The 13,537-nt window shown below is 46.9% G+C and overlaps 1 protein-coding gene across 3 annotated transcripts in view; it reads right to left on the minus strand.

The window, feature by feature from the left end:
* Positions 1-11,554: 11,554 nt before the first annotated feature.
* EFCAB11 (EF-hand calcium binding domain 11) overlaps positions 11,555-13,537 on the minus strand; it is a 173,643-nt gene continuing 171,660 nt past the window's right edge. For all 3 annotated transcript variants that reach the window (XR_011258381.1, XR_011258382.1, XM_069597315.1), the window contains one exon: positions 11,555-11,766. Coding sequence is in view for 1 of the 3 variants with exons in the window: in XM_069597315.1 (XP_069453416.1) it covers positions 11,685-11,766 (82 nt within the window). In the remaining 2 variants the exon portion in view is untranslated. The remainder of the gene's footprint in view (positions 11,767-13,537) is intronic.

Genomic DNA, 13,537 nt, shown 5'->3' on the forward strand with positions numbered 1-13,537 from the left:
TGTGAGACACTGCATTCTACTGTCTCCTGGGAGTTCCACAATGGGCTTCAGCATTTTAAAGTTTCCGTGAATTTCTACAGTAAGAAAACCCCCATTTGTCGTGCTTACGTGTCCACAGTTCTCTTTATTATTTTTGGTTGTGCTGGGTCTCTGATGCCGCGTGGGCTTGTCGCTGGTTCCGGCAGGCTCGGGCTGGTCTGAAGCTGTGACCTGCGGGCTTCTCGCTGCGGTGGCTGCCCGTGTTGCGGAGTCCTGGCTGTAGGGCGAGAGGGCTCAGTAATCGCCGCTGCAGGCTCAGCGGTTGCCGCGCACGGGCTGTCTGTCCACCGCACGTGCGATCTCCCCAGACCGGGCATCAAAACCGCATCTCCTGCATTGCCAGGCAGGTTCTTTACCGCTGAGAAACCAGGGAAGCCCCCTTTGTCATCTTCGACCAAATGGTTCCTGAGCCTTCTCGGCCACAGCACCCTCTGTTCATATAACCCTCACTTACGTCTAACCAGCTATGCGCAGTCTTACCTAAGTCAACTTTCTCCTTGAAACTGGAAGAGGAAACTGAGGCCCGAGAAGCGTGTGTGCCTTGCCAAGGAGCATAAGAGGCAGCCACGGAGCGGAGAGGGGACTTCGGAGCTCTGCCTCTCAGAGCCATTCCCCTCTCATTCGTCGGCGTGCGCGCCAGGCCGGGGCCAGCCGCGAAGGTCGCAGCGCAAACAGCGCCGGCTTCGGGGAGCGGGCGATCCAGAGTGGGGGGCAGAGCTGCAAACGCACCGATCGCACCACGCCGCGGGAAGCGCCCGGACAGGACCGCCGCAGGGTGAGTCCCGAAGAAAGGAAGGCTCACCCCCAAAGCAGTTAGGGGCTCCCAGTCACACAGGAGGTGAGGCTGGCACGGGGCCGTGGGGGGTGAGCAGGCGTTTGCCTCCGACTGTTTTCTCTCCCTCAGCCCCTCTCTAGGGAGTCCCCACTGTACCTCCCTTGTGCGGGTGATGCTGCAAAAATCAGCACAGGACCTGATCGGACCAGGCTCGGGGCCCCAGAACAGCCGGTCCAGAGGCTGGAGGGCGCCCTCCAGAGGCCACCGTGCGGTCCCGCGGAGACGTGCGCAGTGGCGCGGGGATGGCGCTGTCGGCGTGGCGGCCACAGTCCCGCGCAGCCCGTTAACCACCGAAACCCAGCTGCCGGATCCGGCGCTTCAGGGACGAGATGAATCTTTCAGGCATACGTGTTGGTAGCTTTAGACAGCACCGCTCTAGACTGATTGACAGATTCACTTTGTGATTCCAATTTAAAATACAAGTTAGCTTAGACTTTTGATTTTAAGTTCAAATTCAAGTTTATACTATTGAAACATTCGAGAGAATTAAGACATCAGATTCCAGAGTTTTCTTAATTATACTTGAAATTTAGTTAACTACGTGGAAAGATGTATTTGTTCACTGGAGAACTGAAGAGCTTAAAAGAGAATTGATTCAAGGATTTGAAAACATTCAAAATAAGTCCTCTGACCATGGAATTAGCTAGAAATCAATAACGAAAACGAAAAAGCCCACAACTTTTGAAAATGTAACAAATCATTTCTGAATAGCCTATGTGTCAAAGAAGAAATAAAAACAAATTAGAAAATATTTTGAAGAAAATAATGAAGACAAGATATATCAAGACTTGTCAGATGCAGCTAAAGCAGGGCTTAGAGGAGGTTTATAGTCTTAAAGTACTGGGGAAAAAGACTGAAAATCAGCATAGTGTCTGTCTTTCTCTGTATGATTTATCTCACTTAGCATGCTGCTGCTGTTACTGCTGCTGCTAAGTCACTTCAGTCGTGTCCGACTGTGCGACCCCGTGGACTACAGCCCACCAGGCTCCCCCGTCCCTGGGATTCTCCAGGCAAGAACACTGGAGTGGGGTGCCATCGCCTTCTCCTCACTTAGCATAATGCCCTCAGGATCCACCTATGTTGTCACAAATGGCAGCTTTTCTTCTTTTTCATGGCTGAGTAATATTCCATTGTATAGGTATTAGATGCAGATATATCTTATATCTCCTTTGTCCATTCATCCATCAGTGGACACATGAGTCATTTCCACATCTCAGCTGTATTAACATATTAGCTGGCTTTTTGAGACTGGCCACAGGGAGAATCCAGGAGCCATACTTCTGGGTTTTCTCAGTGCTGTAGGAATTATGAAGCTCAGAAGAAGTATAAAGGGCTTTCATTTCAATAGGTCCAAAGCTAAGGGAGTTTGTTCTTTGAAAGGTTTATCACCAGCAGTTTCATGGGCAAGATCAATACTTTTTTCTGCTTTTCCGAGCTCTTCCAAACATAATTCAAGGGCAGATCCATGAGGCCTCTTCTTTGTCAGAAACCAGCCCATATAACCGGACATGAACATACTTCTGTGTGGCAAAAGCCTGAGTCCAGTGGACACCGCTGAGAGTTCAGAGTCTTATAAAAGTGCCATTAAGGCTGCAGTCCATGGGGTCGCGAAGAGTCGGACATGACTGAGCGGCTTCCCTTTTACTTTTCACTTTCATGCATTGGAGAAGGAAATGGTACCCCACTCCAGTGTTCTTGCCTGGAGAATCCCAGGGACGGTGGAGCCTGGTGGGCTGCCGTCTATGGGGTCGCAGAGTCGGACACGACTGAAGTGACTCAGCAGCAGCAGCAAGTGGTGATCTTCTGGTTTCTGCCGATATATCCTACAACCTTACTTTGAAAGGCCATCTACCCGCTTTACATATTTTTAAAATTCATTTATTTACTTTTTGGCTGCAGCTCATAGCATGTGGGATCTTAGTTCCTCTGCCAGGAATCAAACCTGCACCCCCTGCATCAGAAGCTCAGAATCTTAACCAGTGGACCACAGAGAAGTCCCTACATATTTTTAATTGACATCTGGGCTTTTACTATAAATTAAACAGTGGCAAGGGATACAATTTCCACCATACAGTCCCATCTGAAAATTTTTAAATAAACTTTTATTTTACAACAGTTTCAGGTCTACAAAAAAAAAAACAAATTGAGATGATAGTGTAGATTCCTCACGTGCCTCACACCGTTTCCCCAACTATGAACACCTTATGTTAGTACTACACATCTGTTAGAATTGATGAAATAATATGATACATCACTATTAACCGAAACCCATGTTTCATTCAGTTTCCTATGGCTTCTATCCAGTGTCTCTCTCCTGTTTCCAGGCTCCCATCTCAGCTCTCACGTTGCATTGACTTGTCACGTGTCCTTAGGCTCCTCTTGGCTGTGACGTTTCTCAAGGATTCTTTGTTTTTGACCTTGACAGTTTTGAGAAGTGCTGGTCAGGTATTTTTCAGAATGTCTCTGAGTTGGGATTTGTCTGCTGTTTTTCTCATGATTGCACTGAGGCTGCGGGGTTTGAGGAGGAAAGTCAGAGAGGCTGAGTGTCATTTTCATCACATACAGAAAGTACACAGTATCGACAAGATTTATCCCTGTTAATGTTGACCTTGATCACCTGGCTCAGGTGGTTAGCATCAGGCTTCACCACTGTTCCCGTCTGCCCTCTTCCATGTGGTACTCCCTGGAAGAAAGTCACTATATGCAGTCCATACTGCAGGGATGGAGAGTCACGCCCCCTCTCTTTGAGGGCAGGGCACCTACATTAATTATTTGGAATTCTTCTGCAAATGAGATTTGTCTCAATTCTTCCATTTGTTTATTTATTCCACCATTTACTTGAATCAGTGTGGACTCACAGATATTTATTTTATACTTTGGGTTATAATCAATACTTCTTTGTTACTCAAATTGTTCCAGCTTTGACCACGTGGAAATTTTCTAGAATTGGTTCTTGTGTTCCTGTGACATACCCGCCCACCAGTATGTGGTTGCTTTGGTTTGCTTATTTTTTAATTTTTGTTTTGTTTTCTGAGTGTGTCCTCTTTCTAGCACTACAGGATGACCTAGGTTCATCTTATATATTGCCACACACACTCACAAATCCCTGTGCCTTCCCTATTCAGCACCCCTTGCTGATAGTTACTGGTCTTTTAGTCATCACTCTGTTTCCCCCTTTTCCAGGATGTCATATTGGTGCACAGCGAATGTAGTCTTTTCACTTTTGACTTCTTTCACTTAGAAATATGCATTTAAGAGTCACTCGTGTGATTTTGTGGGCTGATGAGAGCGCATTTCTTTTAATCACTGGGTAATAATTCCATTGCATGGCTGAACCACATTTTGTTTACACCCTTGTCTCCTGAAGAACATCTTGGCTGCTTCCAGTTTTGGGTGATGATGAATAAAGCTGCAATAACAGTCTCGTGTGAGTTTTCTTGTGGAGAGAAGTTTTCAAATCAGTTGAGTGAAAAAAACAATTTGAGCAGAAAACCAATGAACAACAACGATAGCTGCATCAGTTGGCAAGACTATGTTTAGCTTCGTAAGACACTGTCAAGCTGTCTTCTGAAGTGGCTGTGCCAGTTTGCATTCCCACTAGCAATGAATGAATAGAAATTACTGCACCAAAAGGTAAACTCGGAAAGAGGAGGAGGAGACGGAATGAAAGGCATGTCAGATAGTGCCATCAGTATAACACATGTATAACCGGATTCTGAGAGTGCATTTTCTTCCAGAATGTCGTGAAAGAAGTGTTTGAAGAGATAATTGTCAAAAAGTTTTCATATTTGATAAAATGCGTAAAATACACTAGAACTTTAGTTTCAATTTGCAGTGGGAGGCATTGGAATCTGTTGACACAAGTTTGGACATTAGTCAAAAAGCAGGTCAGATAGAACCCTGGATGGTGTAATATATGGAATTCTATTTATGGGTGTGGTGGGGAGAGTAGGAACAAAGGCAAAAAGGAAAGAAGGAGGGGAGAGAGAGAAGGGAGAAAGAAGGGAAGGAGGGAAGGAGAGAGGGAGGGAAGGAGGGGTAAAGGGAGGAAAAGAAAGACAAAAGAATGAACCTCAACCCATGAGGAGTGTTGGCGGCAGCAGCGAGACCTTGCTGAAGAGATTGCCTCGAGCACTATTTCTGCCATGATTAACCTCAGGAACATCGTTTAAATTCAAGGTTGGCATCCTTCTTTAAAACAAAGAAAACGATCAAACCTACAATAGCTGTTATTATGATAATGCTTGTAGTGTGTCTCTAGACCTTTGATCAACTTTTTTTCTATAAGTTTAATAGTATTGAAATTGTTCTGCCTAACGAATATACTACAGCAAACCTAACTGGTTTGTTCTCCTTTGAAGTCTTTTTCTCCCACCAAGTATCAGTAAATCATAAAATAAGGAGTATATTTGGATTTTGGTTTATGTTTTCATATAAATTAATCTGCATTTTCTGTGAAGTTAATGTTCTTTTTGATTCACACTTCTGAGCATTTTACCAATTTAGCAACCCAAGAGAAATTTAGATTGAACACTCCATATTTTATTATGTTAAATTGTTTTCAGCCAGTTTTGAATCCATGTGGCCAAGCCAATTTAAATGTGTTTTGTAAGAAAGGTCACTTCATGAGCTGCTGTTCCTCATGCCATTAAATTTCCATTTGTATGTATTTTAACTGTCTAATTCTGCAGCTCTAAACAGATTTCTCAAAAATTACAAACTAAGAAAAAGGAAAGCAACCAACTGTTTTTATTAACCCTAAATTACAATTCTGTGACGCATGAACCCTGAGTACTGCTGATGGTTGAAAATGCTGTTAAAAATTAATGCACATAAGTGAGTGATGCCCAGTGAGCATGCACATTTATTTAAAAAATATTTCCACTGTTCAGGGCACTTCCCTGGTGGCTCAGACAGTAAAGCATCTGCTTGCAATGCGGGAGACCTGGGTTCAATCCCTGGATCAGGAAGATCCCCCGAAGAAGGAAATGGCAACCCACTCCAGTACTCTTGCCTGGAAAATCTCATGGATGGAAGAGCCCGGTGGGCTAAAGTTTATGGAGTTGCAAAGAGTCGGACACGACTGAGCAACTTATCTCCCCCCCAACACACACTGTTCAGAGCATTTTATCATCTTTGAAAATTGCCCTTCCAGCTGGCAGCACCTTTTAAAAGATATTGTCTCTGGTAGCAAATCTTTGTCTTTTGAAAGTGGGTTTGATTAATAACCCAAGGTGATTTGGGCTAAGCTTGGTCATGTGCAAGATGGGAATTAATATTTAATACCAGTCACGTGATGGAAGCTTGACCCGGCATGGCCAGTGAGTCTGGATAAACTCATTTTGGAGCAAAAGCAAAGTGTGGCCAAAGACGATGGCCTAGAGCCACGGATCATCTTCCCGCTGGGAGTGATGCAGTGGGATAGAAGTCGTTTGTGCTCAGTCAAGCTGACAGGTTTGATCACCACCCTACACTCCACCCATCGCCACCACTCGGCCTGCACCAAGTTGCTGAGACTCTGAGGTGGTTTCCTCTTAAAAAAGAGGATGCAAATGTCTGTCTCATCAATTTTCAAGGATAAAATAAAATAATACAGAACACCTAGCACAATCCGCCCCCCTTTTTCCCTCTGAAAGTGACAACTAGGAAGGGAAAAATATTCATTAGGATGAAGGTGGTCCAGTTTTTTAAATGGAATTTTAGCTTTGGTTGTATTTCTCTATTATCTCATCAGATATGAACTCCAAGGTTATCTGTTAGCCTCCTATTTGGGGCAAAGATCTAGCTGTTATTTTGGTGTTTCTAGGCTAAGGGTCTGTGTGTGTTGAGTCACCTGGTTGTGGGATGGGATGGTGGAGGTAGTGGTGAAGATAAAGCTGAACAGACAAGTGGAGACTAGATTAGGGAAGGTTTTGAATGGCATATTAAGAGTTAGCCATGACCCAATAGAAAGGGTCACTATAAGGCTTTGAGAAGAGAGAAAACCACTTCTAGCTGTGCTTTGAGAAGATAGCTGCCATGCTGGACTGTTCCATGGCAAGGGCCTGCTTCTTCCTTACCAGCACCTCCTCTGCTCATCTTCACACCAGTGGACAGAGGGACACATGGAGGGACCGACGGGAACAGAAGGCCAGGCGGGACGGCAGGCGGGGTCTCGGGGGTCTCTGCAGACGCGGGCTCAGGACGCCGCAGGTCACTGGACGCCACCGCAGGGGAGGATGTGGAGACGGGAGGGCTGGGAGGGCTTCCGAGGCGGCTGGCTCGGTGACGGCTTGTGCGGGGGAATGGGGTCGGGGCCATTAACAGAAATAGAAGACGCAGAATGAGAAGCCAATTTTGGAAATCAGGGAAAACGAGTCCAATTTTAGTTCAATGAGCTTATAGGGAGGCGGAAGTGTCCAAGAGGCAAATGAGAACACGCGTCTGGGCGGAGCAGAGACCCAGACTGAAGGCAAAGGCGTGTTGGTGGAATCGCACCGAGAAAGGCGGCAGAGAATGAGCTCATCCCTGGAGAGGCTGTTGGCCTAGCAGGCTGGCCAGTTAGAGGCCCCTGGTGAATACTAACGCCTATGAGAGGGCCGAAGACACAGGAAGAGAGTGGGGAGACACAGGCCCAGAAATGTCACGAGAGAACAGCGCTACGGAAGCCAAAGAGAGGAGGACCCCAGAGAAGGGACAGCAGGAGGAGGTCCGAGAGGGGCCGGTGGGTTTGGGCCCTGGTGGATCACTGGTGACCTCTGAGAGATAGCCTCCGAGTTGCCACAAGGGGAGCCTGAGGCTGAGAGTACTGAAACATCAGCTCTCCCTGATACCCCTGAGGGAGAGAGAATTGGCAACAGCTTCCTTTACCCTCCTTGGCCACTTCTGAAACCATCAACTCAGAATGGGACTTGAATCCACGGTCTTTTAACTGAGATCACACACCTGGTGCAGGACTACATGAAGTCCAGGTTCTTGATGTCTCATTGCAGAAAGCATTCAGTGAGAGATAAGTGACAGTAAAAAGTGGATTTATTTAGAGAGAAACACATTCTACAGAGTGTGGGCCATCTCAGAAGCCCAGAGCAGACCAGGGTACGGGGTTGTCAGTTTTTACAGGGCTGGGTAATTTCATCACCTAGCGAGTGGGAGGAGTATTCTAGCTATTTGGGGGAAGGGGTGGGGATTTCCAGGAGTTGGGCCACCACCCACTTTTGGACCTTGATGGTTGACCTTGGGCCTACCACAGTGCCCACGGTGTCTCATCTAGCTTGCTGTTGTATTATGACGAGCGTGCCCAGAGGCTCAGGGTCTAGAGGCAGTTGGCCTGTCTGCCATCTTGGACCCGCCTGGTTCTAGTCAGTTTGCCGTGTCTGCCTGTGTCCCTCCTTTAAAGGCTGTGCCCTGCCCCCTCCCTCCCGCTTCCCTTCTCCTTAGTCTGTTTATTAGACTCTTCCTCTGTTGCCCCAGTGAATGTTGCTGTTACCTAGGACTCTGTCCTTGGCTCTGAGCTCCTAACAGTTAGGGTTCTCTTGGTTTCAGATAACAGAGAGCAACTCCAGCTGGCTTGCGCAGAAAGATTTACTGGAAGGAAAGAGGGTTACCTCATAGGACCCAAAGGGCTACGACTGGGCCTTGCGCACGCGCTTTCCCCAGAAGCCAGCACCGTGGGGTCTCACTAGCTCCTTCCTTGTCCCCCTCTCGGTGTCTGTTTCACTTCCTGCTCTCAGTTGCAAACCAGCTGCCTAGGTTTTCATGCCACGTGGTGGCAGACACGCCTGTCCCTTGGCCCAGCATCATACCCACTCGCTCGGCCAGAGGAGCAAGCTGTGCCTCCCTCGCTCGCCCTTGGGGTCTTCTGGGGGAGAGGCTGAGCGGGCCCACTTGCACAGGTGCCCATCTGTGGACGGTTCAATTGAGGCACACCAACGGGTGGACAGGGCAGACGAAACCACGTGGCTTGGGGCGAGGGTGGGGCAGGGGCCTGGACACGGGAAACTGGGGCGAAGCTTACAGGAGGAGGGCTGGGGCTGGGTTCTGGGGGGCCACAGGGGGACAGTGACATGAGCAGCTTCTCAGCTCCCCTCCCTCCTTTGGTCTCTGCTCTGCCCCAAGACCTGGCCCTCCAAGGTATCAAATCCTGGAGGTGCCTTCCCTCCTAGAGAAGGTCCAGGTCATGTGGCTTTCTTCTGGAAAAGAAAATACAATGACCTCCCCGGGTAGCTCAGACAGTAAAGAATCCGCCTGCAATTCAGGAGACCTAGGTTCAATCCCTGGGTTGGGAAGATCCCCTGAAGAAGGGAATAGCAACCCATTCCAGTGTTCTTGCCTGGAGAATCCTGTGGACAGAGGAGCCTGATGGGCTACAGTTCATTGGGTCACAAAGAGTTGGACACAACTGAGCAACTAACACACACATACACACACACACACACACACACACACACTCTATTTGACTTCCTCTCCCTGTGACCAGCCCTCAGCAGACCTGGGTGAGTGTCCAGGGATCAAGCCTATATTCTCAAGATGAATCAGAGTTGACTGATCCTGAGCCAGCTGCAGCCCCTTTACCTAGGGTGTCTGCCCTTGGGGCGGGACAGGTCACGGCCGGCTCCTCTCAAGCGTGCTGCGAGGCTGGCGGGGGCCATGGGTCAGGGGCACAGTCCAGAGGTGCGCCTGCTGTTGGTGCGTGTTTTCCTGGAAACCCAGCTGCACAGCTGCCCTCCCAGAGTTAGACTCCAGAGGCAAGTCCAGTATTTCCTAGAAAATTCCTTTTCCACCTAAGCTGGTCTGGGGGAGGTTTCTGTCACCGAGACGGAGGCGCGCTTGGACTAACCCTGGGTCGGAGGAGATGCCCAGTGGCTGTTCCCACCCTGGCCTCCTGCCTGCCACTCAACGGGAGGATGTGACTTCTCCTTCTTTCCTGTCATGTCTCCAGGGAGAAATAAGGTCCAAAGAGTCATTGCAATACAAGGTTGTGGTATTCTGGCAGTTACTGAGTGCTGGAATTTTGTTGGTGAACTGCTCTAATTTTCAAATTAAAAATTGCAAAAGCAGGATCACTTATGTACTGAGATGAAGACCAATGACTCAGCTCTTCAAATCACAATAAACATGCTTGCTGAATAAAACTGCCCAGGGGCTTTTCATCAGTCAGAACAATTTGTCCAAAATCACACATAATGCTGAACAATACTGCTGATCTCCTTTTTTTCTTGAATGATACTTCATTTGTACTTCTTAATAATTTTCAAAGTTTTCTTCATTTTGGATGCTTACCATATGCTAACTTTTGGATAAGACTTTATTTTTTAACAACCTTTTTATTCTGGACTAGTTTTAGGTTCATAGAAAGATTGTGAAGCTAGGAGAGAGAGTTCCAACACGCTTGCACAGTCTCCTGTGATGAATATTCTCTGAGTGTGTCCTTGGCTACAGTACACGGGTCACAGTCAATGAACCAATATTGATACAGTGTTAGGAACTAAACTCCACACCTCACTAGTGTTTACCTCATGTCCTTTCTTCTGTTCCATGATCCCATCCAGAACACCAAATTACATTTAGTTGTGAAGTCTCTTTAGGTTCCTCTGATTTATGACAGTTTAGTAAGTTTATCTGCTAATAATCTGTTAGAAGGATGCTTGGTTAATGTTTCTATTTGACAAATTTACATTTTTCTTTGACCTTTAAACCTTTTAAAATTTGACTTAAACTAGATGTTTTCACAGTGTTGTTAATGTTTGGGATTCTGAACACTTCCAGATAAAATATGAGTATTGATATGAGTATTTATTTAAAATAAGTGCTGAATGTCCAGGGTCATAGTCCCTAGATCCCAGGTGGTGGATGGGCAGAGCACGGAGAACAGGTACACAGATAGCTAAGACCCTTGGTGCATGGAAGAACCTCCCAGAACCAGTCAGAGTCCAGGAGAGGGCAGCCCAGGGCTTGCTGTTCTGCTGCAGAACCCCAGGCCCAGGCCATTCTAATGGATTCTGAAGATAAGTTTTTGCTCCCACCCTATTCTTCCTCTGCGTGTACAGCTGGAAAAGACTTACTAATTACAGCCCAATCTGTCTCTCTGTCTTACATAGCAAGTGCTCTAGGGCCATTTTTTGGTGATGATTTTAATGAATACTAATGATACATTGTAGACTTCCCAGGTGGCTCGTTGGTGAAGAATCCACCTGCTAAGCAGGAGACAGATTTGATCCCTGAGTTGGGAAGATCCCCTGGAGAAGGAAATGGCAACCCATTCCAGTATCCTTGCCTGGGAAATCCCATGGTACCTTTTCTTAGAGAAGTCTTTAGTCTTTGTTTCCCAAAAGCCTTCCTCACTGCTTGGAACATAGTCAGCACTCAGAACGTGCAGGTGCTATTATTTGATCAACCGATGCTGAACGCACAAAGGAAACCAGCACTGTTGGCAGGAAAAAAACACCCTCTCCTTGGGGGTTAGGACCTGCTGAGGGCCAGGGAGCCTCTGGGTGGGTGTCGAGGACCAGGAAACGAGTGGCGCCTCCCTGCCTGTGATGTGGGTGGGAGTCGGGGGCTGCAAGTGAAGAGGAAGGGTTGGGGACGACCCCAGTGGCAGTGCCAGCAGCAGCCGAACTTAGGGCTGGGGCCACATGGAAGAAGATGACTTATAATCATAATAACCACCTCTAGGAGTCTGAGATGCAAGCAGTCGTGAGCATCTGAAGACCATATAAAGAGTTTAATGGAAGGTATGGAGTATGACACCATCGCCAGGGTGCAATCTGACATCTCTTTACATCACCCTCTATTCTGGTCTCCCCAGAAGTTGCATACAAGCAGTACACCGTAATTAGGCTTGCTTTTGTCCAGAGTTCATGGCATATTCGAAGTCTTTAAAGCTGACATGGCCATCTGAGTCTTGATCGACTTCCCTGGAAAATGAAACAGAAAGCGATTTATGGTGAGTTTCATCCCACTTCCACACTTCACTTCTCTGTCTTATCTGCAGGAAGGCTGAGGTCAATGGCTATCCTTTTTTTTTTCCCTTGCATTGATAATACCTAAGGAGAGAAGGAAAGGAAAGGAAAAAGTATTTATTAAAACCTACAGAAATGATAGATTCAATACATTTAAAGGAATGTCACCAAGTGTAAAAGTTATATTTTTTATATTAAAGAAGGCAGGAGTGATGGTTTTTCTAGCCATCCTGCAATTTTTTTCTGTGATATGTCAATAAATATACATGCATCTGTCAACCAAAAAAGCAAGGCAGGAGGCTGCAAAGAAGAAGAGAGTTTATCTGGATTCTGGAAGAATTGCAATTCAGGAAATACAAACTTCGGTAACCCTGAAAGTGTCCTGAAAAAGAGATGAAAAGCCACAGGGTTGTTAAAAGCTGCCCAGTGACAACTTGATTGACTCTGACTCAAGCCAGAAAATATTTGTCCTTGAGGACTCACAAGTTGTTTCAGAGTAAGAGTCCAGTAAGTATCTTGAGTTTCTGGAAGGTGCTCTGGATGACAAAGGACCTTGATGTCTGTAAGTCACACTTCCTTACTGATCTCCTGGCCCCATGGCAGAGAGCTCTTAGCAATACCAACACCATTTTGATTTTTCCCATCATACATTGCACAACAGAAGTGTGGAGTAAACAATTAAGAGGTAAGAAAAACCTTTTGGGGTCCAGTGGCTGACTCCCTGCTCCCAATGCAGGCGGCCCTGGTTAGATCCCTGGTCAGGGAACTTGATCCCAAATGCCACAACTAAAAGACCCTGCATGCTACTGCTAAAAAAGATCATGCAGGCCACAGTTTAAAAAAAGAGATCTCATGCTCGATGAGGAAGATTCCACAGGGAGTAACTAAGACCTGAAGCAGCCAAACGAATAAATATTTTAAAAAAGGAAAAGCATTTTGGGAGTAAATAACTATAGAGACTGGCATCTTGCCTCGCACTGCCTTCATCTCACTGAATCTGTGCACAGATGCCAGGATGCGCCCATTCCGCAGACAGTGATGTTCAATGTGCTGGTAGGGTCACTGTGTTGGTAACAGACATGGAACTCAAGTCAGGACGGTTAAATTCCCAAGCATGGGCTTTACACTCTATCCCACACATCTCCCTATGTAAACAGGATGTTCCAGACAGAAGGGGTCGTGTTGCAATCACCACGCAGCTAACTCAAGCTCCGGGAGTTTTCATTGACTTCATTCGTGGCCTCGGAAGCTCAGTTAATTCCTCACAAACACCTGATAAGCTTTTCTGAATCCTAGGAGGAGAGGTGAAGGCGTGAGCCTCTGACTGGTCGGCTGAGGGTGTGGGTGGCCTCAGCTGGGTTGCGCCTAAGTGTCCCTAGGGCCACTGAGACAGGGGCATTGCTCCTTTGAACAGGGAGCAGAGAAATGGTGCTCAGTCCCCCTAGCTAACATAACACACGGCAGAGGGAGAAAATCGTGGTGTAAGCAATACGTTCGGCCGCTACCAGTGAAAGCAGTGCTTCCTTTAAGCGTATGTTTGAGAGGGAACTGTCGAGCTGTGATCACAGCTCCTCTTTGGGGGGCGTTCTAAAACAATGCATTACTAGCCTTATGTGGTGCTCCTGGGTTGGCACAAACCACATTTTGTGGAAACAGCAAATGGTATCAACCAGGACAAAGGGCTTTTTAAACCAAAGACTGGTCCAAGTAACAGAGCCACTAATCA

This window comes from Ovis canadensis, chromosome 7 (assembly GCF_042477335.2).
Source record: "Ovis canadensis isolate MfBH-ARS-UI-01 breed Bighorn chromosome 7, ARS-UI_OviCan_v2, whole genome shotgun sequence".
Lineage (NCBI taxonomy): Eukaryota > Metazoa > Chordata > Mammalia > Artiodactyla > Bovidae > Ovis > Ovis canadensis.